Source organism: Camelina sativa, chromosome 13, assembly GCF_000633955.1.
Source record: "Camelina sativa cultivar DH55 chromosome 13, Cs, whole genome shotgun sequence".
NCBI classification, from domain to species: domain Eukaryota; kingdom Viridiplantae; phylum Streptophyta; class Magnoliopsida; order Brassicales; family Brassicaceae; genus Camelina; species Camelina sativa.
In genome coordinates, this window is record NC_025697.1 from 12,227,543 (window position 1) to 12,241,842 (window position 14,300).

Genomic DNA, 14,300 nt, shown 5'->3' on the forward strand with positions numbered 1-14,300 from the left:
AAAAAAACTGGCTTCAAATACTTGCCCTAAGTTTAAGAAAGTAGGACAAGTTTCGCCCATTGTTGCATCAAATGGACATGGAGAAAAATAACAACCTTTCCCAAAACAAAAGAAGAGTATATGTTTGATGCGAGTGAAGTAAGAACTTACGATTTCTGTTGCCCTCGTTAGGTCCTGATAAGCCATAATCAACTTCAAGCCTTTTTCTGTTGATTTCTACTTTTCTCTCTATCTCCTCGGAGTTTTTCATCCCCTGTTCCTCAAGAGTTTCACGATACTCTATTAAAGCAACTTCTATGCGTCTACGCTTTTGTCTGCAGTAACAAAAAAACAGGTCAAGGGAGAAGTCTACCGAGCTTAAAATTATACAATTGAATAGCAACTTCTAGTTAAGGTAAGTTCTCATCTTTTCTTGTAAACATTACAGTATCGGTGCCAACTCATGAATGTGACTATGGGCTTCGACAAATCCGGGTATATACAATTGATGCGTATGCCCAAAAGTTTCTATAGCATCAGTTATCTACCTTAAGAGGGTAAGAGCTAAAATACCAAATATTGTGTACTCTATAAACCCCAAATCTTTTTAAGTTCAAAAGAACACACATCCCTCACTAATATAGACTACCCTTACGCTGATGTTCCTCTTTCCTGGAACTTTTCGAGCTATTCTTTGTTATTTTTGATGCTCAAGCACCAAGATGAAGCAATAATGCAATTGGTGTTTTTTTTATCCATATTGTGCCAGGTTAATTTACTTTCCTTATATCTTTCCAAAAACAGATTCATTGATCATACCTTTGTTCCTCATCCATTCCATTGTCAGGTTGGGCGCGGACACAATCATTACCCTTGAGATCCTCGTCATCAGCCTTGAAAGTTATCCCACCAGTATTGTCACTTCCTGAAGAGGAGCTCCTTTTTTGTTCATCATCAGCTTCGTCATCGTCTCTCGCCCATTTTGAAGCTGGCAATATGAGGTCATTCCTCTCTTTTGCCACAAAGGCTTTCAGCTCAGGCTGTGGGATTGGTATTGTCGTAGGAAGATTCATAGGCTCTTTCATTTCAACTTCTGCGTAGCTGTTCTTGATATGCTCCCGCTCACTCTTAACTTCTTCCCAAGTTGAATGGTCTTGCGGATGATGCTTTGAAATTTCATCCACTGCTTCATAGCCACGTTGTTTCTCTGTGTCTTCAAGGCTTAGTAGCCGGGCAACCATCATTACTCTACCTCCTACAAGAGACAGTCCATTGTGCCGGCAACGTCTCTCAAGCTCAGAGATCGGTAAATTCATCAGCTCTTGCCTTGCAGCTCCTTTGCCTATTGCCAGCGCAGCATCTGGATTGATCTTACCAATATCACTCTTGTTGTCAACGGAACTTTTGTTCTCTATTTCAGGTGCATCACCGCAGATAGAATGAAATAAGGTAACACCAGATACTCCTGACCGGAGAAATGTGGAACGTAGTCCATATATGTATGCGTCTGAAAAGAGAAACCAATCTGCCCATACTTGCAGTACTTTGAGAACCCGTTCCTGCAAAAGTTCAGAATGAGTTTAGAACAGTATATTACAAGGGACGGAAAACCATCAAAGATCAATTTTTCTTTCTGACAGTACTTTTAGAGCCTCAGCGGTAATTCTTCCAGTTATGCTTCGATACAGATCATTGAAGCTTTCCATTATGTCGGGTAGAGTTGCTTCGAATTTGGTTCGGTACGCAGATGCATTTTTAACACGTGCACTGCTATTATGAAGAATATCAGACACAAGCATGAGTCTAGCAACTTTAGTTGGAATTGAGGTCTCTTTTAGGGTCAGGGACTCCGTCAAAACTTCAACAACCTGTGGAATAAGTACACATATATAAGCAGGAAAACGCATTTGAATATCTATTTTAAAACGAGTAATTCATTTCAGTATTCTTTGTGGTATCTAGAAAAAAAAACATCTGAAGATACAATCAACTGGAAAAACATCTGATTTTGGTCTAATAACAAGTTATTTTTCTAAATATGTTATATGTGTAAAATGCATTTTGAAACTACTGCATACAAATGAACCAATCTTCAGAAATTTTTATAATAAATCAGGATTAAATTATATGTTAAAGCTTTTGACCGATATGTATGAATTGTAGGATCTTCCGTAAAATCAAATGTACCGAATATGACTAACATATAATACCTCTCCAGCTGCATCTGCATTATCTAAAGCGAAACCCATAGCTTCTTTAATCTGACTCCTTTCTAAAGTAAGGTTACGCAACATGTCCTCGAACTCATCCCTCTGGGGATCGGTCAGAGTCCTCTCAACTTCCGCACGCTGTAAAATTTACCAGAGTGAGGTATCCCGCACAACCAAAAAACAACTTGGCGAGCAAAAAAAAAAGAAATAAATAAAACAGAAGTGAGACTGCAAGAAGATTACCCTGCTTCTTCCCGCTGCATATGTGCTGGCAGACTCTTTTTCGAGCTCCTGGGTCCTAGTTACAGGCAGAGGTGGCGGTATCCATCTGCAATAAGAGTAAATAGACAGTGTTAATACACCAGATGTCATATGCAAAGGTGAACCAACCCAACCGAACACCCGGATCAGTTTTAACGTCGGCAAGTTACAATACCTTCCACTACCAGTTATCATGATATACGGCTCTGTTCTCCACCTTTGAAGTGTATCACCCTAAACAACGCAAAAATATTCATCAGCTTAGGAAAATGTAAAGCTTAAGGAGAATCTAAGATATACCTAATTATATAACAATCAAAATGTACCTGAGCAAAGGAATAGAGTCTCCAGACGTAGTAAGTATGCTCCTTCGAGCCAAGCTCGAACAAAAACTTAAACATTGGATTCCCACGGCCCCTCTCCATGATAGCTTGTTCAAAAGCACATTCACCATCCAGAACATAGAGAGCCATTGTATCAATGACATGTCTGAGGTGCTCGTCCTCAGGAGTAACAACAGTGATATCCGGAACATTAGGGGTAAGAACCTGTTCAACGAAAGAGAGGTTCATTTGGAATATGATTACTAAAGATAGGTAGCGGATAAGAGTGTCGTCAAGACGTCAACTACATGTGCCACATCAGCAAGTTAGTCGAATCAGGATCATTTACAAACAAGAGAGAAGCCTTAAGTATTGAGAAGTTTCTGAGTATTTGGGCACTGGTTTGGGGCCATTGGGGGGGTTCTGGGAAAGTAGAGGATGCACTAGAAATAGAATTGATCTCAAGTTTGGTTTTTAGTTCTGCTTCCGTCTAACATTACTTCAAGAAGTAATAACAATCAATCCTGGAACTTAACAGTACCATTTCTGAACTAAAAAAAGTAATTCAACGCCTTCCTAGAATATCAATAACATATAAAGAACCAATTCAAGCCATGTGTAAGTGTAACCAAGTTTACATACCAGCTCAGAGTTTTGATTTGGAACAGAAGTTATTGGTGGACCCGTTTGACCAGAAAAAACCAAGTTGCAGCCCTGCCAAAGAATATAGATGATATTTTATAGTTACACTAAACAGATATAAAACTGGATGTCAATAAATTTTGTGCAAAAAATGCCAAGGAAATACCATTAAATTGAGAGATCAGGCCCATTCTTAGGTTAGCGAATAGATTTAGAAAAATGTATCTAGAAGAGCAGCACAAGATGCATTACAAACCTCCTTACTCCGAATAGCCATNTAGCATGAGTCTAGCAACTTTAGTTGGAATTGAGGTCTCTTTTAGGGTCAAGGACTCCGTCAAAACTTCAACAACCTGTGGAATAAGTACACATAGATAAGCAGGGAAAGGCATTTGAATATCTATTTTACAACGAGTAATTCATTTCAGTATTCTTTGTGGTATCTAGAAAGAAAAAAATCTGAAGATACAATCAACTGGAAAAACATCTGATTTTGGTCTAATAACAAGTTATTTTTCTAAATATGTTATGTGTAAAATGCATTTTGAAACTACTGCATACAAATTAACCAATCTTCAGAAATTTTTATAATAAATCAGGATTAAATTATATGTAAAAGCCTTTGACTGATATGTATGAATTGTAGGATCTTCCGTAAACTCAAATGTACCGAATATAACTAACATATAATACCTCTCCAGCTGCATCTGCATTATCTAAAGCGAAACCCATAGCTTCTTTAATCTGACTCCTTTCTAAAGTAAGGTTACGCAACATGTCCTCGAACTCATCCCTCTGGGGATCGGTCAGAGTCCTCTCAACTTCCGCACGCTGTAAAATTTACCAGAGTGAGATATTCCGCACAACCAAAATACAACTTGGCGAGCAAAAAAAAAAAGAAATAAATAAAACAGAAGTGAGACTGCAAGAAGATTACCCTGCTTCTTCCCGCTGCATATGTGCTGGCAGACTCTTTTTCGAGCTCCTGGGTCCTAGTTACAGGCAGAGGTGGCGGTATCCATCTGCAATAAGAGTAAATAGACAGTGTTAATACACCAGATGTCATATGCAAAGGTGAACCAACCCAACCGAACACCCGGATCAGTTTCACCGTCGGCAAGTTACAATACCTTCCACTACCAGTTATCATGATATACGGCTCTGTTCTCCACCTTTGAAGTGTATCACCCTAAACAACGCAAAAATATTCATCAGCTTAGGAAAATGTAAAGCTTAAGGAGAATCTAAGATATGCCTAATTATATAACAATCAAAATGTACCTGAGCAAAGGAATAGAGTCTCCAGACGTAGTAAGTATGCTCCTTCGAGCCAAGCTCGAACAAAAACTTAAACATTGGATTCCCACGGCCCCTCTCCATGATAGCTTGTTCAAAAGCACATTCACCATCCAGAACATAGAGAGCCATTGTATCAATGACATGTCTGAGGTGCTCGTCCTCAGGAGTAACAACAGTGATATCCGGAACATTAGGGGTAAGAACCTGTTCAACGAAAGAGAGGTTCATTTGGAATATGATTACTAAAGATAGGTAGCGGATAAGAGTGTCGTCAAGACGTCAACTACATGTGCCACATCAGCAAGTTAGTCGAATCAGGATCATTTACAAACAAGAGAGAAGCCTTAAGTATTGAGAAGTTTCTGAGTATTTGGGCACTGGTTTGGGGCCATTGGGGGGGTTCTGGGAAAGTAGAGGATGCTCTAGAAATAGAATTGATCTCAAGTTTGGTTTTTAGTTCTGCTTCCGTCAAACATTACTTCAAGAAGTAATAACAATCAATCCTGGAACTTAACAGTACCATTTCTGAACTAAAAAAAGTAATTCAACGCCTTCCTAGAATATCAATAACATATAAAGAACCAATTCAAGCCATGTGTAAGTGTAACCAAGTTTACATACCAGCTCAGAGTTTTGATTTGGAACAGAAGTTATTGGTGGACCCGTTTGACCAGAAAAAACCAAGTTGCAGCCCTGCCAAAGAATATAGATGATATTTTATAGTTACACTAAACAGATATAAAACTGGCAGTCAATATACTTTGTGCAAAAAATGGCAAGGAAATACCATTAAATTTAGAGATCAGGCCCAAGCTTAGGTTAGTGAATAGATTTAGAAAAATGTATCTAGAAGAGCAGCACAAGATGCATTACAAACCTCCTTACTCCGAATAACCATATGTCCAGGTGGTGGGGCGGGTAATGCTTGTGATGGTAGAGATACTGCTTTACCCCATCCAATTTTAAGTTCATACTCGTACACTATTATCCCTGTAAAATTGAAAATTTCCTTCATAACTTTCTTTAACATTGTCACATGCAATCAGGATGTATAGTAAGTACAAAACCAGTGAAACATAGATAGACTAGTCAATAGTGCCAGAAGGGTCACTAGTTTCTAACATTGATCAACCACCGAGTATATGAAACAATCAAAAAAGAAAAGCAAAGAAAAGGTGCCAACACTAAGCAGTAATGATGAAGAAAGAAGAGCCGGAAGAAACTGCATCAATGAATAAACAAAAGAAAAGGTTCCAAAGTAAGGCAGTACTAGTGACTAAAACTAAATGCTAATGCATGCCTTGTATTGAATATTGGTTNATAACTAACATATAATACCTCTCCAGCTGCATCTGCATTATCTAAAGCGAAACCCATAGCTTCTTTAATCTGACTCCTTTCTAAAGTAAGGTTACGCAACATGTCCTCGAACTCATCCCTCTGGGGATCGGTCAGAGTCCTCTCAACTTCCGCACGCTGTAAAATTTACCAGAGTGAGATATTCCGCACAACCAAAATACAACTTGGCGAGCAAAAAAAAAAAGAAATAAATAAAACAGAAGTGAGACTGCAAGAAGATTACCCTGCTTCTTCCCGCTGCATATGTGCTGGCAGACTCTTTTTCGAGCTCCTGGGTCCTAGTTACAGGCAGAGGTGGCGGTATCCATCTGCAATAAGAGTAAATAGACAGTGTTAATACACCAGATGTCATATGCAAAGGTGAACCAACCCAACCGAACACCCGGATCAGTTTTAACGTCGGCAAGTTACAATACCTTCCACTACCAGTTATCATGATATACGGCTCTGTTCTCCACCTTTGAAGTGTATCACCCTAAACAACGCAAAAATATTCATCAGCTTAGGAAAATGTAAAGCTTAAGGAGAATCTAAGATATACCTAATTATATAACAATCAAAATGTACCTGAGCAAAGGAATAGAGTCTCCAGACGTAGTAAGTATGCTCCTTCGAGCCAAGCTCGAACAAAAACTTAAACATTGGATTCCCACGGCCCCTCTCCATGATAGCTTGTTCAAAAGCACATTCACCATCCAGAACATAGAGAGCCATTGTATCAATGACATGTCTGAGGTGCTCGTCCTCAGGAGTAACAACAGTGATATCCGGAACATTAGGGGTAAGAACCTGTTCAACGAAAGAGAGGTTCATTTGGAATATGATTACTAAAGATAGGTAGCGGATAAGAGTGTCGTCAAGACGTCAACTACATGTGCCACATCAGCAAGTTAGTCGAATCAGGATCATTTACAAACAAGAGAGAAGCCTTAAGTATTGAGAAGTTTCTGAGTATTTGGGCACTGGTTTGGGGCCATTGGGGGGGTTCTGGGAAAGTAGAGGATGCACTAGAAATAGAATTGATCTCAAGTTTGGTTTTTAGTTCTGCTTCCGTCTAACATTACTTCAAGAAGTAATAACAATCAATCCTGGAACTTAACAGTACCATTTCTGAACTAAAAAAAGTAATTCAACGCCTTCCTAGAATATCAATAACATATAAAGAACCAATTCAAGCCATGTGTAAGTGTAACCAAGTTTACATACCAGCTCAGAGTTTTGATTTGGAACAGAAGTTATTGGTGGACCCGTTTGACCAGAAAAAACCAAGTTGCAGCCCTGCCAAAGAATATAGATGATATTTTATAGTTACACTAAACAGATATAAAACTGGATGTCAATAAATTTTGTGCAAAAAATGCCAAGGAAATACCATTAAATTGAGAGATCAGGCCCATTCTTAGGTTAGTGAATAGAATTAGAAAAATGTATCTAGAAGAGCAGCACAAGATGCATTACAAACCTCCTTACTCCGAATAGCCATATGTCCAGGTGGTGGAGCGGGTAATGCTTGTGATGGTAGAGATACTGCTTTACCCCATCCAATTTTAAGTTCATACTCGTACACGATTATGCCTGTAAAATTGAAAATTTCCTTCATAACTTTCTTTAACATTGTCACATGCAATCAGGATGTATAGTAAGTACAAAACCAGTGAAACATAGATAGACTAGTCAATAGTGCCAGAAGGGTCACTAGTTTCTAACATTGATCAACCACCGAGTATATGAAACAATCAAAAAAGAAAAGCAAAGAAAAGGTGCCAACACTAAGCAGTAATGATGAAGAAAGAAGAGCCGGAAGAAACTGCATCAATGAATAAACAAAAGAAAAGGTTCCAAAGTAAGGCAGTACTAGTGACTAAAACTAAATGCTAATGCATGCCTTGTATTGAATATTGGTTACATATTTCTTTGACACTGACACAGGCTTTACACATACAAAACCAATCAAATTTTGTTGAAGTGAAGTACTCAAACTAATATGGTTTTACAAAGTATAGAGCCTAAAGCCGTTTCTTGTTCAATTATCCATTTTAAGTGCAGTACTCGAACTAATATGCTTTTACAAAGTATAGAGCCTAAAGCCATTTCTTGTTCAATTATCCATTTTTAGATTTTATATCATATATCACACATTACTTAGCAAATGATTCTAGCCCAGTACAATAGAACTTAGAGGAAAAGAGGCTAGCTAACCTTGCATTTCATCTTTTGCAGCTTGTCCATCAGCCCTATTCATGAAGGAANTTACAGGCAGAGGTGGCGGTATCCATCTGCAATAAGAGTAAATAGACAGTGTTAATACACCAGATGTCATATGCAAAGGTGAACCAACCCAACCGAACACCCGGATCAGTTTTAACGTCGGCAAGTTACAATACCTTCCACTACCAGTTATCATGATATACGGCTCTGTTCTCCACCTTTGAAGTGTATCACCCTAAACAACGCAAAAATATTCATCAGCTTAGGAAAATGTAAAGCTTAAGGAGAATCTAAGATATACCTAATTATATAACAATCAAAATGTACCTGAGCAAAGGAATAGAGTCTCCAGACGTAGTAAGTATGCTCCTTCGAGCCAAGCTCGAACAAAAACTTAAACATTGGATTCCCACGGCCCCTCTCCATGATAGCTTGTTCAAAAGCACATTCACCATCCAGAACATAGAGAGCCATTGTATCAATGACATGTCTGAGGTGCTCGTCCTCAGGAGTAACAACAGTGATATCCGGAACATTAGGGGTAAGAACCTGTTCAACGAAAGAGAGGTTCATTTGGAATATGATTACTAAAGATAGGTAGCGGATAAGAGTGTCGTCAAGACGTCAACTACATGTGCCACATCAGCAAGTTAGTCGAATCAGGATCATTTACAAACAAGAGAGAAGCCTTAAGTATTGAGAAGTTTCTGAGTATTTGGGCACTGGTTTGGGGCCATTGGGGGGGTTCTGGGAAAGTAGAGGATGCTCTAGAAATAGAATTGATCTCAAGTTTGGTTTTTAGTTCTGCTTCCGTCAAACATTACTTCAAGAAGTAATAACAATCAATCCTGGAACTTAACAGTACCATTTCTGAACTAAAAAAAGTAATTCAACGCCTTCCTAGAATATCAATAACATATAAAGAACCAATTCAAGCCATGTGTAAGTGTAACCAAGTTTACATACCAGCTCAGAGTTTTGATTTGGAACAGAAGTTATTGGTGGACCCGTTTGACCAGAAAAAACCAAGTTGCAGCCCTGCCAAAGAATATAGATGATATTTTATAGTTACACTAAACAGATATAAAACTGGCAGTCAATATACTTTGTGCAAAAAATGGCAAGGAAATACCATTAAATTTAGAGATCAGGCCCAAGCTTAGGTTAGTGAATAGATTTAGAAAAATGTATCTAGAAGAGCAGCACAAGATGCATTACAAACCTCCTTACTCCGAATAACCATATGTCCAGGTGGTGGGGCGGGTAATGCTTGTGATGGTAGAGATACTGCTTTACCCCATCCAATTTTAAGTTCATACTCGTACACTATTATCCCTGTAAAATTGAAAATTTCCTTCATAACTTTCTTTAGCTTTGTCACATGCAATCAGGATGTATAGTAAGTACAAAACCAGTGGAACATAGATAGACTAGTCAATAGTGCCAGAAGGGTCACTAGTTTCTAACATTGATCAACCACCGAGTATATGTATCAATCAAAAAAGAAAAGAAAAGAAATGGTGCCAACACTAAGCAGTAATGATGAAGAAAGAAGAGACGGAAGAAACTGCATCAATGAATAAACAAAAGAAAAGGTTCCAAAGTAAGGCAGTACTAGTGACTAAAACTAAATGCTAATGCATGCCTTGTATTGAATATTGGTCACATATTTCTTTGACACTGACACAGGCTTTACACATACAAAACCAATCAAATTTTATTGAAGTGAAGTACTCAAACTAATATGCTTTTACAAAGTATAGAGCCTAAAGCCGTTTCTTGTACAATTATCCATTTTAAGTGAAGTACTCGAACTAATATGCTTTTACAAAGTATAGAGCCTAAAGCCATTTCTTGTTCAATGATTTTATATCATATATCACACATTACCTAGCAAATGATTCTAGCCCAGTACAATAGAACTTAGAGGAAAAGAGGCTAGCTAACCTTGCATTTCATCTTTTGCAGCTTGTCCATCAGCCCTATTCATGAAGGAAACAAAGCCACAGTTTCTCTGTCGCCTCTTCTCCTCATCTGTTCTTGGCCACATAATCTTGACACTAGCTATGGGCCCAAATCTTCCAAAAGTGCGCAGAAGGAAATTCTCATCAACCTACGTGAGCATATAGATTATACCTCATGAATATTAAGAAATTGTTGGCAAGAGAAACAACACATGAATCCAAGTAAGAAAAGAAAACAAAAATACCTTTGGGGAAAGATTCCCAACATAGAGATTCGTAGTTTGTGGGTCACCATCGTCAAACGATCCTAGCCTTCCACTGGGATCAAAATCATCAGGTAGCTCATCAAAGCGGCTAGATGGCTGAAGACAGAATAATTTTAGTACAGAAAGCAGGGGATATCGCTCTAAAAAACAGTGCCAGAGTTAATATGAGAGTAGACCACCGATGAAGAGAGTGCAAGAGTATGATGAACTAACCGAGTTATCGCCCTGACGGTCACGATCCTGGTTTCTTCTTTCTCTCATTTCTTGTTCGCGTTTTAACTCCTCCATGAAATGATCTATATTTCGAGTCTTTCCCTTTTCTCTTTCCTTAGGCCTCTCCTCTTCCCTCTAGAAAGATGAAATAAATGAATTTACAACCCCATTGCTGCTTCAAACAAAGAACCCATTCAAAAAGAGATTTACAGTGACAAAAGCCATGCTACTAACCTTCTTCTCCGGTTCTTTACCCTTAGACGCCAGTGGTGGTGGAAGGAAAGAGGGAACATACCTGCATAGATCACGTGAAAGATAATCTTCTATACACAAGAATACACACAAGGATTTCCAACTTATCAAGCAATAACCAAAGAACATCATTCCTAAGACCCAACGTTTAGCAATAAAGCATGAAGACCTCAGCTAATGGAACTCTACTCAACCATGTAACAAGCATACCAAAAGTAGTATACTCATCAACAAAATCACGAAAACGAAAGCAATCAGTTTTACCTACTCCCCTTCTTTGAAATGGAACCCCCATCTTTGGACTTTTCACCTGCCATCCGCGAACGCATAGAAAAAAAAGGTCCATACTCTTATTAATGTGTTTCCCAATATAATCAAAGCATCGCTCTAACCATTTTGACACCCATAAACAAAAAAAAAAAAGTACACACAAAGAGAGGCAAGGGTAACAACAACACCGTAGCATTCTCTTCAAAGACTAACCTTCAGAATCAACCTTAGGCTTCTCTCCTGGATTAATCGTCCCACCTCGAACAAAAGTCTTAGTAGTTGCACTATCTCCTTGAAACGATTCCACGAATTCTTGATACAAACGAGCCGTTTCGTCCTCAGCTTTCTACGATAAAGATCGAAAAAAAAAACATCGATTAAATCAATCTTCCATGAACAAATTCGATTGAAATTTCAACTCATGAACAAGGAAGAGATACAAACCTTCTTCCGAGCTTCTTCTTCTTCTCTATGTTTCTGGAATGGCGTCTTCTTTCGATTAATCGAGAATGAACTCATTTTTTCAGCATCCAACTTCTCTTGGGGAAGCTTGTAACCGCGCGCTGGCTAAAACCCTCGTTGACGAGACTGGGAAGCCTCCTAATAGAGGATTGAGAAAGATCAAAGTAGAAAGATACGATAACTAGGGATTCTGATTCGGATTTAAAACTAGGGTTTGGAGGAATCGACAAGGGTGACGATGGATTGATCAAAGAAGCTAGGGCTTGAAGAGAGAACACATACAGGACGAGCTTAAAAAAAAACAGATTGAATAAATTAAAAAAAAAATATTAGATAAATCATAATATTATTACTTTCTCTCTTTTTTTTTAACACGAAAATAAATCATAATATTCATTATTCAATCAAATTTATTCAGTCGTCTCTTGTGGAATTTCGAAGTTTAATTATTGATAATGCTTCAGAGAGAAAAAAACATTGATATTCCACACAAAAAAATTCTGTTAAATTATTTTCTCATTGCATTTTTTTTATCTGCAATTTGATGGTTTAATTTTTTTTTTCTTTTTTTTGTCGATGGTTTAATCTTTATACCGTAGATTACAAAGTTTTATTGATTCATTTATTTAAGAAATTATATGAGATTCAAACAATTTCATTAGTTTTGAAATAATATAGTGTACCCACATATTTAAATTATTTTATTTTTCTTTCATTCACGTACTTTAATATCAATTTTTACCTATATAAAGCATCACCACCACATCATTCATTGCTTTTCTCTCCATGATATACATGACTTCTTGGATTGAAAGTTCTTCATTAAGTCCAAAGTCCAGCAAGCATCCCAAACATGTTTTAATACGGATCGAATTAAGTTTGGTTTACTCTCCTCACTATGTTGTCTATCATGTTTGTGTGTAAAATACGCAGGGATCTGAAATCAATAAGAGCAGTAATCATAATATAGTTCCAAAAAAAACCCCAAATTATTATTGATGAAGTTCAGCCCAATTTCTCCAACTTTTCTTTCCATTCGCGTATTTGTATATCGATTTCTATCTAAATGAAACAGAGAAAATATATATTTATCAGAAATAACAACATATAATCTGTGGTAAATAACAAATTTAAATTATTACTATTTAGTTTACTCTTTTTAATAAGAGAAATAGGAAATTAGAGAGCTAGAGAGTGATTTAGAGTAGGTCTCTTATATTCACTTTTACATATTAGAATTAGAGTTTGTTAGTTAATTCGTGATTTCATATATTTAGAAATTTGATTATTTTGGTCTATGCTAAGTTTATCAACATCACTCGCCTAATTAGTTTTTAAAATTCACCACAAAATTTGTACAAGTTTTCATAATACCATATATTAAATATTAGAGTGCGATTGGTTTTCTGATATATTTGTCTATTTTGTCCATGTTATTTTGGTTATTTCTGATACAATTGATATGATAAATATATTTTAGAAATTTGTGATTTATTTTTGTCAATGGCTATATCATCACTAATGATAAAAAGTCATTGAAGATAAAAATGTCAAATATTAATCTCTTTAATTTAGTTATTTTATAAAAAGGAAAAATACATTTCTAATTTTCAAAAAATGAAAAATACTTGTTTCTATGTCACTTTTCAAAATATCATTTTTTATCTTCTAAAAATACCTTTTTATGGTGTCTATTTTCAAAAATACACATTTTCTATATACCAAATGACTAAATTCTAAACCCTAAACACCAAATACTATATCATACCCCTTAAAACTATTCCGTCAATGTAAAGTAGAGAACTCAAACCTAAAAAAATTGTAAAAATTAATTTAGCATATTGTAATTGTACAAAAGACGATAAAAATGAAAAGAACCAAAAATGGGTATTTGAAAAATAATATCTCAAAAGGGACATTTCTAACAAAATCTCAAAAATAAATAACAAATCAAATTGGAAAAATGAAATTTTATATATAAATTAAACATTAGTTTTTAATAATATATTTTTAAACTACAATAATATATTTTAGTTATTTCATTTTTTTCTTTTACTTTGTAGTTTAAAAATATATTATTAAAAACAACTAAAAAGGTAAAAAAAAAATGATAACTAGGAACTTTACTTAACATGCGTCATGATTTGAATAAACTCAATTTCATACATTATTATCTGTTTATTTGAAATTCATAATTATATAAATAAAATAATTATCTAAATGGATTTTTTTATTTAAATAAAAACAAAATTTCAATCACCTAAAATCATATGATATAAGAGAAATTGATAGAAATGCCCTTTTGTAAATACCTTTTTCAAAAATAACCTTTTTGGCCATTTTCTTTTTTGCTCTTTTTTACACAATTATAATATATTAAATTAATTTTTGAATTTTATTTTAAGTTTGTATTTTCCTATTTTACATTTAGATATAATTTTAAAAGGGTAGGGTTTAATATTTAAAAATTAAGGTTTAGAATTTAGTTATTTTGTACCTAAAATAATGTATTATTGAAAATGGACAACACAATAAGAAATTATTGCAAAAATGGTATAGAAAAAGAGAGTTTTTTTTTTTTTTTTTTAAATT

The 14,300-nt window shown here is 35.9% G+C and overlaps 2 protein-coding genes across 5 annotated transcripts in view; both read right to left on the reverse strand.

Moving 5' to 3' along the window:
- LOC104738167 (protein RRC1) overlaps nt 1-8,316 on the reverse strand; it is a 10,043-nt gene extending 1,727 nt beyond the window's left edge. Inside the window, exons 1-11 of one of the 4 annotated variants that reach the window (XM_019234975.1) lie at nt 8,273-8,316; nt 5,592-5,704; nt 5,336-5,407; nt 4,697-4,918; nt 4,546-4,604; nt 4,353-4,437; nt 4,109-4,246; nt 3,694-3,768; nt 1,623-1,772; nt 799-1,538; nt 151-314 (exon numbers count right to left, since the gene is read on the reverse strand). In XM_019234975.1, the coding sequence (XP_019090520.1) occupies nt 151-314; nt 799-1,538; nt 1,623-1,772; nt 3,694-3,768; nt 4,109-4,246; nt 4,353-4,437; nt 4,546-4,604; nt 4,697-4,918; nt 5,336-5,407; nt 5,592-5,704; nt 8,273-8,315 (1,861 nt within the window). In that variant the 5' untranslated portion in view covers nt 8,316. Of the gene's footprint in view, nt 1-150; nt 315-798; nt 1,539-1,622; nt 1,848-2,189; nt 2,328-2,432; nt 2,518-2,625; nt 2,685-2,776; nt 2,999-3,415; nt 3,488-3,581; nt 3,601-3,693; nt 3,769-4,108; nt 4,247-4,352; nt 4,438-4,545; nt 4,605-4,696; nt 4,919-5,335; nt 5,408-5,501; nt 5,521-5,591; nt 5,705-8,272 lie in introns of those variants that run through there. The other 3 variants (XM_019234976.1, XM_019234978.1, XM_019234977.1) reach the window with 3 other exon arrangements.
- Nucleotides 8,324-11,765, reverse strand: LOC104738168 (protein RRC1-like). The gene is made up of 12 exons (XM_019234552.1): nt 11,691-11,765; nt 11,460-11,592; nt 11,241-11,286; nt 10,959-11,019; nt 10,725-10,859; nt 10,491-10,607; nt 10,229-10,394; nt 9,504-9,616; nt 9,248-9,319; nt 8,609-8,830; nt 8,417-8,516; nt 8,324-8,349 (listed from the first exon to the last, which is right to left on the reverse strand). Exons 1-12 carry the CDS (start codon nt 11,763-11,765, stop codon nt 8,324-8,326), a joined length of 1,266 nt encoding a protein of 421 aa, XP_019090097.1.